Source organism: Carcharodon carcharias (assembly GCF_017639515.1).
Source record: "Carcharodon carcharias isolate sCarCar2 chromosome 27 unlocalized genomic scaffold, sCarCar2.pri SUPER_27_unloc_1, whole genome shotgun sequence".
NCBI lineage: Eukaryota > Metazoa > Chordata > Chondrichthyes > Lamniformes > Lamnidae > Carcharodon > Carcharodon carcharias.
Window position 1 is genome coordinate 4280108 of NW_024470624.1, and position 16637 is coordinate 4296744.

General features: G+C 44.4%; 1 protein-coding gene and 1 pseudogene across 7 annotated transcripts in view; one reads left to right on the forward strand and one right to left on the reverse strand.

Moving 5' to 3' along the window:
• Positions 1 to 16637, forward strand: part of LOC121273785 — a 17756-nt pseudogene continuing 1119 nt past the window's right edge.
• The window catches only part of LOC121273765 (zinc finger protein 229-like), a 22599-nt gene continuing 12605 nt past the window's right edge, over positions 6644 to 16637 (reverse strand). The window contains exons 1-3 of one of the 7 annotated variants that reach the window (XM_041180927.1): positions 12488 to 12791; positions 12157 to 12177; positions 6644 to 11664 (exon numbers count right to left, since the gene is read on the reverse strand). In XM_041180927.1, the coding sequence (XP_041036861.1) occupies positions 10300 to 11310 (1011 nt within the window). In that variant the 5' untranslated portion in view covers positions 11311 to 11664; positions 12157 to 12177; positions 12488 to 12791 and the 3' untranslated portion in view covers positions 6644 to 10299. Of the gene's footprint in view, positions 11665 to 12156; positions 12340 to 12487; positions 12792 to 12837; positions 12880 to 12955; positions 13086 to 16637 lie in introns of those variants that run through there. The other 6 variants (XM_041180928.1, XM_041180930.1, XM_041180926.1 and 3 more) reach the window with 6 other exon arrangements.

Consider the following 16637-nt stretch of genomic DNA (forward strand, 5'->3'; position numbering starts at 1 on the left):
TGCGCGGTGCCGTCCTCGGGTTCCAGTCCGCAGGCCAGGCGCGCGGTCACGGGAGCCCCGCCCCCACCCATTGTTCTCCCTTCCCCTCCACCTCCTCGAGCCAAGGTTTCCAGGCAACCGGCTGACGGCTCCGACCTGAGGAAGAAGCCGCTCGGAGAACCCGGAAGAGGGGAAGCCGCGCATGTGCAGGGGTGAGACAGCCCTTTCCCTTAATGCTGAGGGGATGACCAATGGGAAGAGTGGGAGGACCGGAAGGCCTCTGGTCTTCCAGCCAATCAGAGGGCGTGCTTTGTGTGAATGAAGATTGAGCTTCACACAGACTAAAACTTGCTCCTGTGTCCAACATCTGTAAGTAAAACACTTTCTTTTCTCCCCCTTTCCATTTCTTTTCTCATTCTGGGGGCAAATTGTTGACTTGCAGGAACTGAAGGGAAAGGAAGTGAATCCAGGGAGGTTGCAGACTCTGGAAAGGTTGGCCCAGATCTCTCTCTCTCTTAAAGACATTGACATCCTTTGCTCCCTCAGCTTGACATATTTATTTCAAAAACAGAATTACCTGGAAAAACTCAGCAGGTCTGGCAGCATCGGCGGAGAAGAAAAGAGTTGACGTCAACTCTTCTCCGCCGATGCTGCCAGACCTGCTGAGTTTTTCCAGGTAATTCTGTTTTTGTTTTGGATTTCCAGCATCCGCAGTTTTTTTGTTTTTATTTATGACATATTTATTTGTCTGGCTAAAAGGATGGTCTCTTTCCTAATGTTCACAATTAAAGAGGTGGTTTCCCCAGGAGATGGCTGACATTTAAGGGAACAGTAAATTAATATCGGACAGAAATATGTCTCGTGTTGTTATATGGTACCTATTAGATAAATTATTTATGGTTCTGTAATAAAGAACATTTATTATTATTTCTCGTCTTCGAATATTAATAGTTGCTTGCTTGTACAGAACTTGAGTTTTGCTGTAGAAAGAGACAAACTGTAGAAGCTTTTCATCTTAACCTCATCAGGACAGACAAAAGAATACCAAATTTCAAAGGGAACAACAATTTATGCTGCATGAGTAATGGATGCTGATTGGTTGGCCAGCAAGCCTTGATTGGCTGTCACATTGCCATGGTGAATGCAATCATGAGCTGTTGACTGCCAACCATTTGTGTATTCAAAAAAGGTCCAAAATGTCCAGACATTTTAGTCCAGTACTATATGTGTATGTGATTTTGACATACACTGGACAGGAAGTGGTGATCATGGATCTATTGATCAGCTTAAATCGGCACTTTCAGTGGAATTGGGAGAGTGTATATTCGGTAGAGCAGAGGGAGAGTGTGTGGAACGGAGACTTGCACCTTTTGGGGAATGAGAGAGGAAAGAATGTTCCATACAAACGAGAATTGTCTCAATTTCTATCCTGTATTTACAGTGATGATTTTTGTAAACTTCTTTTACAGGATATTAGAAGGGAAGGATTTGTAGACAAATATCTCAAAACAAAGGTCAGATCGAGATCTGACAGTTGAATCATCAGGATCTGAATATCATCCGCCTTTGAAGCTAGAAGAAATGTTGGTCTGCTCTGTCTGCTTCAAAAGATTTTAAACATCAGGGAGACTGGAAAAGCACCGAGACACACACACCCAAGTGAGAGTGTTCCAGTGCACTGACTGTGGAAAGTGTTTTAGCTAGTTACATATTGTGAAAATACATTGCACTGTTCAAAGCAGAGTGAAAACACACACGTGTTCTGTGTGTGGCTGAGGCTTCAACTGAGCATCAAATCTGGAGAGTCACAAGGACACCTGCATCATGGAGAAACCGTGGAAATGTGGTGACTGTGGGAAGGGATTCAAAGCCCCATCGGAGCTGGAGATTCATCGACGCAGTCACACCGGGGAGAGGCCATTCACCTGCTGCGATTGTGGGAAGGGTTTCACTCAGTCATCCACCCTGCTGAAACACCAGCGAGTTCATACTGGGGAGAAGCCATTCACTTGCTCTGAGTGTGGGAAGGGATTTACTCAGTCATGCCACCTGCAGACACACCAGCGAGTTCACACTAGGGAGAGGCCATTCATTTGTTCCATGTGTGGCAAGGGATTCAGTCTTTCATCCCACCTGTTGACACACCAGCGAGTTCACACTGGGGAGAGGCCATTCACCTGCTCTGAGTGTGGGAAGGGATTCACTCAGTCATCCAGCTTGCTGGCACACCAGCGCATTCATACCGGGGAGAGGCCGTTCACCTGCTCTGAGTGTGGGAAGGGATTTACTCTTTCATCCCACTTGCTGACACATCAGCGAGTTCACACTGGGGAGACCCTGTTCACCTGCTCTGAGTGTGGGAAGGGATTCACTCGATCGTTCTACCTGTTGACACACCAGCGAGTTCACACCAGGGAGAGGCCATTCACCTGCTCGGAATGTGGGAAGGGATTCACTCAGTCATCCCACTTGCTGACACACCAGCGAATTCACTCCAGGGAGAAGCCATTCATTTGCTCCATGTGTGGGAAGGGATTCACTCGGTTAACCAACCTGCTGCGACACCAGCGAATTCACACTGGAGGGAGTCCATTCACCTGATCCATGTGTGGGAAAGGATTCGCTCAGTCATTCAGCCTCATGACACACCAGCGAGTTCACACTGCGGAGAGGCCGTTCACCTGCTCTGAGTGAGGGAACGGATTCACTGATTCATCCAGCTTCCTGAGTCTCCATTGAAGTACTTTAGTTAGAGCCCTTTTCTGTTCGGACTATAAATGTTAATTGTATCAGCTGTGGTTAAGTGTATACAGGGGGAGGGCATTGATTGGATTGTTACTTGAGCACATATGAAGAGACACTTAGTGACGTGGAGTGGTGTCAGGAGGTATATACCTGAATTGTTTCACTCTGTGAATAAACCTATACCAAGTAAAGATTAACTCCAGTTTCTTCCTTTGCTGTCAGGCTGTCAGGATTATAACATGGTGCCTAGAGGAATACAGGGGAAGATCAAACAGATAAAGAAAGCGTACAATAGGCAAAAAGAACTAAGCACTGCAGATAGCCTAAACAAATATAGGAAGTGCAGGGACGAAGTAAAAAAAGAAATAAGGAAATCAAAGAGGGGGCATGGAAAACGATTCGCAAGTAAAGTTAAAGATAACCCAAAGATGTTTTACCAATACACAAATGCTAAAAGGTTAGTTAAGGAAAAAGTGGGACCTATCAGAGATGAAGATGGAAACTTCTGTGTAGATGCAGAGGCTGTGGGAAGGGTTCTAAATGAATATTTTGTCTGTATGTTTACAAAGGGAAGATGTGGATATGTTAGTCCTGTTGGAACACTGCGAGATATTGGACGGGATAGTCATAAAGAGAGAGGAAGTACTCGAAGGATTGAAAGCCTTGAAAGTTGGTAAATCGCCAGGGCCAGGTGGATTGTTTTTGAGGCTGCTGAAGGAAGTCAGGAAGGAGATAACAGATGCTCTGAGGATGATTTTCCAATCTTCACTCGATGCAGAGGAGGTACCGGAGGACTGGAGACATGCAAATCTAGTTCCATTGTTTAAAAAGGGATCAAAGGAAAAGCCAAACAATTATAGGCCAGTTAGTCTTACATCGGTGGTGAGCAAATTAGTAGAATCAATCCTGAGATATAGGATTAACTGTCATGTGGAAAGGCATGGACTAGTCAGGGATGGCCAGCATGGATTTATTAAAGGAAGGTTTGCCTCACAAATTTGATTGAATTCTTTGAGGAAGTGACAAGAAGGGTGGATGAAGGTAGTGCAGTGTATGTTGTGTACATGGATTTAAGCAAGGCATTTGACAAGGTCCCACATGGCAGATTGGTCAGGAAAGTAAAAGTCCATGGGATTCAGGGTAATGTGGCAAACTGGATAAAAGGTTGGCTTTGTAACAGGAAACAAAGGGTAATGGTCGATGGATGCCCTTGCAAATGGAATGTTTACTCAAGTGGTGTTCCACAGGGCTCGGTGTTGGGACCTTTGCTGTTTGTGTTATATATTAATGATTTGGACGTGAATGTGGGGGACACGATTGGGAAATCTGCAGATGACACAAAGATTGGCCGAGTAGTGGATAGTGTAGAGGATAGCCATAATCTCCAAAATGATATAGATGGGTTGGTGGAGTGGGCGGTAAAGTGGCAGATGGATTTTAACTTAGAAAAGTGTGAGGTCATACGTTTAGGGAGGTCAAACAGTTACAAAATAAATGGGAATATACTAAGAGGGGTAGATGAAGTGAGAGATCTTGGCATACAAGTACACAGGTCCCTGAAGACAGCAGTTCAAGTAGACAATGTTGTAAAGACGGCATATGGAATGCTCTCCTTCATTGGCAGAGGTGTAGAATATAAAAGTAAGGGTGTAATGTTGGAATTGTATAAAACACTGGTGAGGCCACAACTGGAGTATTATGTGCAGTTCTGGTCACCACATTACAGGAAGGATGTAGTAGCTCTGGAGAGAGTGCAGAGGAGGTTTACAAGAATGTTGCCAGGGTTAGAAAAGTGTAGCTATGAGGAGAGATTGGACAGGTTGAGGTTATTTTCCTTAGAACAAAGAAGGCTGAGAGGTGACTTGATTGAGGTGTACAAAATTATGAGGGGAATAGATAGAGTGGACAGGATAAAATTGTCTCCCTTGGTGGAGAATTGTAGAACCAGGGGACGTAGATTCAAGATAAGTGGCAGAAGGTGTAGGAGGGACATGAGGAAGAACTTTTTTACGCAGAGGGTAGTGGGTGTCTGGAATTCGCTGCCCGAGTTGGTGGTAGAGGCAGAAACTTTAAACTCTTTTAAAAAGTACCTGGATCTGCATCTTAAAGTGCTGTAAGCTGCAGGTCTATGGGCCGGGTGCAGGGAGGTGGGATTAGAAAGGGCACCTGGGTGTCCTCGGGCTGGCATGGACAAGATGGACCGAATGGCCTCCTTCTGTGCTGTAACTTTTCTATGGTAACAGAGAATGCTTGCTTGCCTAATGGTGAAGGTTGGAATCTTGGTTCTGAAGGTCTCCCTTGCTGGCCAAATCCTGAAGACTCCTGAAGCTATGTCCCAAGAAAATTACTGTCAGAGAAGGAGCCAGAGAGGGCTACGCTTTGACAGACCGATCACCCACATGAAGTTGTAAAAGTCAATGTCTTAAAGTTGTGAAGTAAACATCTTTCTTTTAATAAACTTCTTTTTAAATTTACTATCCAGAGAATTCTGCCTTTGCCTAAATAGGTTAAAGTCTTGTCCGAACCAAAGTGAATTGATGAAATGCCAAGGGCAATTAGGGATGGGCAATAAATGCTGGGCTGGCCAGCGACACCCACATCCCATAAACGAATGAAAAAGAGTTGAGGGTGGCTGAAATCAATTAAGTAACAGTGAACAAGATTAGGTAACATAGTTCTCGAATTGAAAAACTTGCATCTTGCCTTTCACAACCATAGGATGCCCCAAAGTGCTTTACAGCCAATGAAGTACTTTCGAAGGGCAGACACTGTTGTAAATTTGGAAACACGGCAGCCAATTTACACACAGCAAGATCCCACAACAGCAATGTGATACTGACCAGATGATCTGTTTTTAGTGATTTTGATTGATAAACATTGGCCACGACACCAGGGATAACTCCCCAGCTCTTCTTCAAAATAGTGGCCATGGGAAATTCTAAGTCCAGCTGAAGCTGCAGAAGGGGCCCTTGGGTTAGCATCTCATCCAAAAGACAGCAGCTCTGACAGTGCAGCACTCCCTCAGTGCTGGCACTTGGAATGTTGGATTTGATTTTTGTCCTCAGGTCCCTGGACTGGGACTTGGACCAACAACCTTCTGAGCCACGGCTGCCATTATAGACAATACAGAGTTAGAAAGGGAAAGTTCCCCTTTAAAAGCCCTCACCCTTTCCCCCCAGTGCCTTCATCTAAAAAGTAAAAGCCCGTATAAAATACAAGCATTTAACTGACAAATGTTGAAGTGTTGGTTCAGCCCACCTGTTTCCACTTCCCATTTGAGCCTCCAGCAACTTTCTGTCTCTCTATTGCTCGTGTCAATGACAGCCAGGCGACGGAGATGAGGGCTGAATTTAGCTGAGAATAACGGGGCCTGCACCCCAGTTGGGAAACTGCAATGGGTGTCGCACTGATGGAGAGACAGGAAGGTGCTGGAGGGCTGACTGGGAAATGGGTCTCCAACCAATCGGGGCGTGGGAGGGGATGACCCGACCCCCGGGGTTCAGTGCCCCTGTGTCCAAAGCGGGGAGTCACAGGAACAGGGTACAGAGGAGCCGTAGAGAAACCATTCGGGTCCATAACATTGTGCAAATGCTTTTAATCTGGTTGTCTCTGATCCTCAAGTAATTTTCTGTTATTTTAACCATGTTCTGTTTCATTAATAAACTTTTATCAGTAAAATTATTTGATTTTTATGGACTTTTCATGAGTAGATTTCTGCACTTTTGGGTAAGTGGTTGAGAGGGGTTGTGAGGCTCTTTAACAGAAAGTGAGTGCCTCTGAGGTAATTGGCAAAGGAGCCCGAGGGGGAGATGAGATTTTATTTTTGACACAGCAATGTTAGAAAATGAGGTTCAAAGAGCCAATTAACCCTTTATCCCCTTTTCCCAAACTCTGAAATGATTCACAGTGATAACCCTTATTGGTGACAGTGGTTAGATTTTATTCAGTATAAATAAGACCTGACACATGCTCATGTCTGAGCAGTAGTATCAAAGTGCAGCAACATTACAATTACACTCTGGGTAGAAGCACCATCTCCATGTAAATGCTCCCTGGTCTGCCCCAGATGCCATGGCACCAGTCAACGCAATATGTAAAACCTCTACAAATCTCTGTGCTCGGGGAATCCCTTCTGATACTTTTATACAACACAAAGTCTACGGAGACTGATTTAACCCAATCATTGCTGAGCTAACATTTGAACGGACCAATTACAAAACCCGTCATTGAACCATCTGTACCTGCCCAAGCCACGTCAAACTCTCAAACAATTGGCTTCCCATGCTCCGTCCCCGGTACAGGGAGTCAGCATTCCCATGCTAAGCAGTGAAAACATGGTGGCCTTGATACCCAGGTGTCCTCTAGGATTCAAGGCACTCTTGTTTTCTATGTCCTCTGGGATATCTCCCTGTTCCCACATAGCAAGTTGTCTGTTCTCAGCTCCGCCAGATTTCTGCTGAAGTTTGGCCCCTCTTACACCTTTCGGATCAATAAAACATTTGATCAATGAAGACCCAAACCACAATTTCCCAAACTGTCACCTGTCAACCATCCTCACCCAGAGAGTAATCACAACAGGAGAAGTGTAACAATCAAATTAAAAATAAGTGCACATCCTGTCATAGTTTTTAATTAAATGTTCACTAATTAGCAAAAAAACCAGAAGTAGGGGATCCCCCAGGATTCTTACAGTCCACACCTTAAGGGGGAGGAGAACTCTCTCTCCGATCCCTCACTCAATTTCACTCCATTATTTTCCAGTTCTGTTCTGGCCCCGCCTGGGGTAACATCTACTCGATCTTTTCTCCTGAAGGAGCGCCGTGATTTCTAGGTTACTAGTACACAAGGACATATGCTTCAAGCTACAAATCAAGCATGGATGTAAAAGATTCTCCAACTCTCTCTTTACCCCTGTCCAACTTGTGGAGAGTTCTCACTTAGTATTATTTCTCCCAAGCCCTCAGTTGTCCCAATCCATAATTTTTTATCCCTTTTACTTTAGTTTTACTCACTTTTCAACCATGACTGGTGCCTTTAATTCTATCCTGACTGTTTTAAAGTCAGTTTCTCTCTGGAGCGTGTGTCAATGCCTTGATCACATCAAAATGTCGCATTCCTGGCCACATTAACCATTCCATGTCATACTGTTTGTCAAGTTGCTGTGTATGTTTGGGACTCTTCCATGTATTTCACCATGAATTTCCCTCTATTAGTTGCTGAACATCTAACAAATCACAACTGAACGTACACTGGTATCCCAATAGCATGACAGACATTTTTTGACTTTCATGTTATCTTAACTGAAGTTCATGGGGGAAGTGGGGGTTGGAGTGTGTGTGGGGGCGGTGGGTCTGCCTGAAGAGCTTTGCTGATCTCACTCTGTGTAGTCCCAATATTTCAGGTAGTGGCCAGGATTTCAACTGTGGGTTTTCTTTTAAAAAAGGGTTGAGGCAAATGGTATAAACATTTCCGAGAGAAAGCTATCGACTTATTCATCTTGTCTACACTTCCCTGAATTTCACTCGAATGTACATGGATACCAGATTGATCTATTCCATTCAATTACACCCAAGGTGAGTTATTCCAATTCTTTCACTGCCCAGTGGAATTGTAAACATTCCCATTTTATTCCAGGCATGAACATATCTTGTTTCTTTGTTCTGGCTGGGACTGTTCTCCTTGGAGCAAAGGAGGTTGAGGGGAGATTTGATAGGGTGTACAAGATTATGACAGGTTTACATCAGCTAGGCAAAGAAAAGCTGTTCCCGCCAAGGACGAGGGGACACAGGTTGAAGGTTTTAGGTGAGATGTGGGGGGGATGTGAGGAAGAAGTTTTTGTTACACAGCGAGTGAGAATGACCTGGAACTCGCTGCCTATGAGGTGGTGCAATCAGATGATGAATGATTTCAAAAGAAAATTGAATGGGCACTTGAAGGCAATAAACTTGCAGGGATACGGAGAAATAGAGGGGGAATGGGACTGACTGGATCGCTCTACAGAGAGTCAGCATGGACTCGAGTTACCAAATGGACATTTTTGAAGGTAACTTTGTAACATTTAACCCATGTTGGTGCAGCTGTTCAACAAACCTAACAACTTCTTCAACAAATATTTCTGATTCTTGACCAATGGGAAAAGTGTTCCTCATTTGCCCACAACAAATTGAGCCAATCAGCTTGGAGTCCCTTCTAACTGTGAACTATAACTTGTATCTAAACAGGGTGTCCTGGAACACCTGGTGCTCTGACCCCTTCCTGACCTTAACACCAGTTTTATTTCCTTAAAGCTACATTACAGTATCTGGAACTGAAAGAGCCAGGCAATTGAAGACTGTTCATTGTTAAGCTTACATACAGTACAATTTGGTAATATAAGCCTTACTTATTACACAAATGTGTCATCGGGGTGAAGTCTAACAGTTAACACTGATAAAGAGGCTGACTCCAGTTATTTTGCAGGGAATCCCCACTCTTTTTCGTGACTTCAATGCGTTGACATCACCAAACCAAGACAAGTAGAACTTTCACACTCCTTAACCTTGTGTCGATCCTCAGTATGAGGTGAATCTGGGTAACATGTTCACCAATCTAATCCACATGCTGACGAGGTGCAGCCACTGTCTAACACAACACAATTGAATGAGTCTGTGACTAACATACTCATCACTGGACCAAATCTCCTTGTGACTAATACAATTCCTTCATCATCTTCAGCCTCAGAATTCTCTGTGTCATGTGTCACTTCGAAGACCCTGATTTTCCACTTTGGGCTGTTCATCACATAATGATATTTTGAGTGAGACCTGAAACACCTGTTAATTGTTCCTTGGTCATTCCTGGGTTCATTCACCTATTAGTGCTGTTCCAATCCTGTCTTTTGCTGTGATTTCCAGATAGGCTAAAGATGCTTTCACCCTCATTCAAAACATGTCAAAGTCCAACTATGCTTCATAGGCGTCCAATAGATTATCTTTCTTGTAAATCTCATCAGTGAACCTGAATAAAAGATCCAAACCTTCATCAGTATCCAATTGATGGGCATCCAGCTCACTGAATACTTTGCTTCTGATTTTACTTTTGTTGGGAGATGATGATGCCAAGACCAGACTTTGTTTCCTCCTTGGTAGGGACGTAACCCATGTCCACATATCCCCTTCGTTCTTCCACTAGTCGTGTGGCTCAGACTCCGAGAACATCAAAGGATAATCAGACCCTGACAATTCCCACTTTCTTTCAGACATTTCTCACAAAAGCTACTCAGATTGTAAGTTTCTGTCTGAAATTTTATTTTCCTTTTGTTTCCAACCTTCACCATTAGACAAGCATTCTCTGTTACCATGTTATAATCCTGACAGCCTGATGGTGAAGGAGGAAACTGGAGCCAGTTTTTATTTGGTATAGATTTATTCACTGAGTGAAACATTACAGGTATATACTTTCTGACTTGGCTCCACTCTATGTCAATAAGAGTCTCTTTATATGTGCTCAAGTAATCTCAATCCATGACACCCACCTGTACATACTTAACCTCAATTGATACAATTAACACCCACTGTCAGGGCATCTTAAAGTTCTCTAATTAGTGTGACTGCCATGGTGTCTCAGCAGCTCGGATGAACAAGTGAATCCCTTCCCACACTCAGAACAGGTGAACGGTCTCTCCCTGGTGTGAATCCGCTGGTGTCTCAGCAGGGAGGATGAATCACTGAATCCCTTCCCACACTTGGAACAGGTGAATGGCTTCTCCCCGGTGTGAATTCGCTGGTGTGTCTGCAGATGGGATGACCGAGTGAATCCTTTCCCACACTCAGAGCAGGTGAATGGCCTCTCCCCGGTGTGAACCGTCTGGTGCCTCAGCAGGTGGGATGATCGAGTGAATCCCTTCCCACACACGGAACAGGTGAAGGGCCTCTCCCCGGTGTGAACTCGCTGGTGTGTCTGCAGAGTGGATGACAGAATGAATCCCTTCCCACACACGGAACAGGTGAATGGCCTCTCCCCAGTGTGAACCCGCTGGTGTGCCAGCAGGTCACATGACCGAGTGAATCTCTTCCCACATTCAGAGCAGATGAGCCAGTCCCCGGTGTGAACTCGCTGGTGTGTCAGCAGGTAGGATGACCGAGTGAATCCCTTCCCACACTCAGAGCAAGTGAATGGCCTCTCCGTGCTGTGAACTCGCTGGTGAGTCATCAATGTGGATGAATCACTAAATCCCTTCCCACACTCAGAACAGGTGAAGGGTCTCTCCCCAGTGTGAATTCGCTGGTGTATCTGCAGGTGGGATAACTGAGTGAATCCCTTCCCACACTCAGAGCAGGTGAAGGGTCTCTCCCCGGTGTGAACTCGCCGATGCATCCGCAGGGCGGATAAATCAGTGAATCCCTTTCCACACTCAGAGCAGGTGAACGGTCTTCTTCCGGTGTGAACTCGCTGGTGTCTCTGCTGGTGGGATACCTGAGTGAATCCCTTCCCACACTCTGAGCAGGTGAACGGCTTCTCCCCAGTGTGACTGCGCCGATGAGTTTCCAGCTCAGAGGGGGCTTTGAATCCCTTCCCACAGTCCCCACATTTCCATGGTTTCTCCATTGTGCGCGTGTCCTTGTGTCTCTCCAGATTCAATGATCAGTTGTAGCCTTGTCCACACACAGAACATGTGTACGGCCTCTCCTCACTGTGAATGGTGATGTTTTTTCAGGCTGTGTATTTGGTGAAAGCTCTTTCCAGAGTCAGTGAACTGGAACACTCTCACTCAGGTGTGTGTGTCTTGGTGCTTTTCCAGTCACACTAATGTAGGAAACCTTTGCAAGCAGACAGAACAGACAAACATTTCTCCTTCCAGATTCAAAAGCCGATCATATTCAGCTCCCGATGAATGGGGTGACTCTGTCAGATCTTGATGTGAAGTTTAGTTTGAGATTTCTGGCCTCCCCTTCGAATATTCTGTTAAAGGAGTTTACAAAAGTCATCACTGTCAGTACAGGATAGAAATTCAGAACAGACAATTATCGTTTCTATGGAACATTCTTTCCTCTCTCGCTCCCCAAAAGCTGTAAACCTCCATCCCACACACTCTCACTCCATTCTCACCCTGCTGTACCTCATATACACCCAATAATACTGCACTAAAAATGTGTGTAATACACAGGACTCTATTACATGATTAGAGATACATGATGCTGTGGGGAAGAACTTTATTTCAACAGCCAATGGTGATGTCCTGGAAGCCACAGCCTATGAGGGTGGTAGTTCCAGAAACGATCAATAATATCAAAATGAAATTTAATTGACATTTGAAGGAAATGAAGGGGAACGGGGATATGGAAGGGGTAATGGGACTGCCTGGGTCACTCTACAGAGGGTCAGTCTGGACTCAAGTTATCAAATGGACTCCTTCTGTGTCATAATGACTATCACTGGAAATAAATTACGTACCTGCAATACTCGCTTCCACGACTAGAAAGGATAATAAATGAACTGAATTACAGAACTATAAATAAGATATCTAATAAGGTGACAACATTAGACATATCTTTGTCCTCTATTACTATATTGCCAAGGGGGCAGAAGTCTTACAAAACAAAATAACGGACACTTCAGCCGTGGGGTTGGAGACATGGGTGGGGGAGTGGGTGGTGGTGGGATGCTGGTGACCGTGAGAGCAGGTTGGATGGGGTTTGGGTTTCAATATGAGAGGGGATGGGGAGGAGGTGTCTAGAGACAATAATAGTGGGAGGGATGGGGTTTAAAATAAACTAAAACTTACAACTTATCTTGTTTAGTCACAATGTCATCATCTCTCTGCTGGCCGACTCACTCACTTGCAGTCCAACTCGAATCATTCAAACTCACCCTGGAGAATCCATGGATCAGTTTCTCACAGGCTGTCTGAGAAATACAGGGCAAAAGGCAAAATAGGGAGCAATCCCTTAAAATATAGGACAGTTAACCACCCTGAAATTGTCTCCTTAAATGTCAGCCATCTCCTAGGGAAACCACCCCTTTAATCGTGAACATTAAGAAAGAGACCATCCTTTTAGCCAGACAAATAAACGTGTCAAGCTGAGGGAGCAAAGGATGTCAACGTCTTTAAGAGAGAGAGAGACCTGGGCCAACCTTTCCAGATTCTGCACCCTCCCTGGATTCACTTCCTTTCCCTTCAGTTCCTGCAAGTCAACAATTAGCCCCCAGAATGAGAAAAGAAATGGAAAGAGGGAAACATTGATTTCCTCACAGATGTTGCCCAGAGGAGGAAGTTTTAGTCTGAAGCTCATTGTCCAACTTCCTCATTGTGACGTCCACAATGGAACCCTGCCCGAACCAGCCAATACGAATCATTCTGCTGCGCGGTGACGTCCTGGGGTTCCATTTTGCAGGCCAGGCGCGCGGTCACAGGAGCCCCGCCCCCATCCATTGTTCCCCCTCCCCCTCCACCTCCTCGAGCCAAAGTTTCCAGGCAACCGGCTGACGGCTCTGGCCAGAGCTCGAAGAACACGGGAGAGGGGGGAAGCCGCGCATGTGCAGGGGAGAGCACGCCCCTTCCCTTCATGCTGAAGGATTGACCAATAGGAAGAGTTGGAGGACCGGAAGGACACTGGTCATCCAGCCATTCAGAGCGCGGGCTTTGTGTGAATGAAGATTGAGCTTCACACAGACTAAAACTTCCTCCTGTATCCAACATCTGTGAGTAAAACATTTTCTTTTCTCCCTCTTTCCATTTCTTTTCTCATTCTGGGGGGAAATTGTTGACTTGCAGGAAATGAAGGGAAAGGAAGTGAATCCAGGGAGGGGGCAGACTCTGGAAAGGTTGGCCCAGATCTTTCTCTCTCTCTTAAAGACATTGAGATAAGACCATAAGACATAGGAGCAGAAATTAGGCCATTCGGCCTATCGAGTCTGTTCCGCCATTCAATCATGGCTGCTAAGTTTCTCAACCCCATTCTCCCACCTTCTCCCCGTAACCTTTGATCCCCTTAGCAATCAAGAACCTATCTATCTCGGTCTTATATACACTCAATGACCTGGCCTCCACAACCTTCTGTGGCAATGATTTCCATAGATTCACCACTCTCTGGCTAAAGAAGTTTCTCCTCAACTCTGTTCTAAAAGGTCTTCCATTTACTCTGAGGCTGTGCCCTCAGGTCCTAGTCTCTCCTACTAATGGAAACATCTTCCCCACGTCCACTCTATCCAGGCCTTTCAGTATTCTGTAAGTTTCAATCAGATCCCCCCTCATCCTTTTAAACTCCATCGAGTATAGACCCAGAGTCCTCAAATGTTCCTCATATGTTAAGCCTTTCATTCTTGGGATCGTTCTTGTGAACCTTCTCTGTACCCTCTCCAGGGCCAAAACATCCTTCCTGAGATACAGGGCCCAAAATTGCTCACAATATTCTAAATGTGATCTGACCAGTGCCTTATAAAGCCTCAGCAGCACATCCCTGCTTTATATTCTAGTCCTCTCAAAATAAATGCCAACATTGCATTTGCCTTCCTAACTACCGACTCAACCTGCAAGTTAACCTTAATTCTGTTTTTGTTTTTAACCTTAAGAGAATCCTGGACTAGGATTCCCAAGTCCCTTTGCACTCCAGATTTCTGAATTCTCTCCCTACTTAGAAAATAGTCTATGCCTCTATTCTTCGTACCAAAGTGCATGATCTCACACTTCCCCACGTTGTATTCCATCTGCCACTTCTTTGCCCATTCTCCTAACCTGTCCAAATTCTTCTGCAGCCTCCCCACCTCCTCAATACTACCTGTCCCTCCACCTATCTTTGTATCATCTGCAAACTTAGCCAGAATGCCCTCAGTTCCTTCATCTAGATCATTAATGTATAAAGTGAAAAGTTGTGGTCCCCATACTGACATCCTTTGCTCCCTCAGCTTGACACATTTATTTGTCTGGCTAAAAGGATGGTCTCTTTCCTCATGTTCACAATTAAAGGGGTGGTTTCCCCATGGGATGGCTGACATTTAAGGGGATAGTAAATTAATATAGGACAGAGATATGTCTAGTTTTGTTTTATGGCACATATTAAATATATTACTTATTTAATGTTCTGTAATAAAGTACATTTATTGTTATTTCTAGTCCTGTAACTGTAGCTATGTTATATATTTCCAGTCATAGTCATTTTGGCACATCCATTCGGCATCTCGAGTCCATGCTGATTCTCTGTTCAGCAATCCAGTCATTCACATTTCCCCTCTATATACTCCAACACTGCAAGTTTATGTTCTTCAAGTGCCCATCCAATTTCAATTTGAAATGATTGATCGTCTTTGCTTCCACCAACTTCAGTAAATATATTTATATTAAGATTCTCAAGTTTGTTGATAAGCAGCGATGAGCGTAGATCTGTTGATCAGCATGAACGAGTACCTTCAGGAGAATTGGGAGGATGTATATTAGGTACAGCAGAGTGAGAATGGAGTGAGAGTGTGTGAACGGAGATTTACAGCTCTTGGGGAATGAAAGAGGAATGACTATTCCATATATTCCATAGAATTGTCTGTTCTGAATTTCTATACTGACAGTGATCACTTTTGTCAATCCATTCACAGTATATTAGAAGAGGAGGATTTGCAGACAACAATCTGAAATCCAAATGCCATTGCTCCTGCTCTGGACAGCTCGGCTCAGCAGCGCTCTCTGTGTCTGCATGCTGGGCTGCCAGCTGTGGGAGTGGGGGAGGGGAGGGGACTTTGCAAAATGTCTTCCCTTCATTTTCTTCCTTGTCAAAGCAGTTTGATTTTAAACAGCACACCTTTTATTTTTAGTTTCACACAGACTAAAACTCCCTTCTGTGTCCAACATCTGTTTCCCCTGGGAAGTACAGAGAGGTGTGGGACTCTGTAACTGGAATTAGTTCCATATATGCTGAGGGGGGGAAATGCTTGTGACTTTGTGGAACCTGTTTTTATTGTAAGCGATTTAAATTTATCCTGTCCATTCAAATACTATTTGTCTCTTATTTTATGCTTCTTTTATGTTGATTTTAGTTTGATTGTTACAGTAAAAGTTTTAAACAAGTGAAACCTTGTCCTTTGGTTTATTCTGTTGGGGTTGTCTGGGGATTTAAGGTGATCAATCTCCATGGGGTTCGTCACAACAGAGATATGTCTAGTGTTATTATATGGTACATATTAGAGATATTTATGGTTCGCAATAAAGCACATTTATTATTATTTTTAGTCTTGCAATAAAGTGCTGTAGCTAAGTTACAAATTTCCAGTCATACGGTCATTATGGCACTGAAGGAGTCCATTCGGCAATTTGAGTCCATGCCGACTCTGTAGAATAATCCAGTCAGTCCCATTCCCCCTCTATATCCCTGTTTCCCTGTAAGTTTATTTCCTTCAAGTGCCCATCCGATTTCATTTTGAAATTCTCTCCTTCCACCACCCTCGTAGGGAGCGAGTTCCAGGTCATGACCATTCGCTACCTAAATAAGGTTCTTCCATGCATTGGCTGCGTCTTAACCCAGTGAAACAGTCCTGTAGATTACACCCATTTTAATTCCAGCGATACAGACGTCTTTCCATTCAGTGAGCAGCTCAAAGGAGAGGAAAGAATGTTCTGTAGAAACTAGAATTGTCTGTTCTGAATTTCTATCCTGTACTGACAGTGATGACTTTTGTAAACTCCTTTTACAGGAAATTGGAAGCGGAGGATTTGCAGACAGAAATCTCAAACCAAATGTCAGGCCAGAGTCTGACAGAGTCACTCGATTCATCAGGACCTAAATATCATTGACTTTTGTATATAGAAAAAGAAAAGTTTGTCTACTTTTAAAGGTTTTAAACATCAGGGGGACTGGAAAAGCACCGAGACACACACACACACACACAACCGAGTGAGAGTGTTCCAGTGCACTGACTGTGGAAAGAACTTTAACCAGTTACACAGCCTG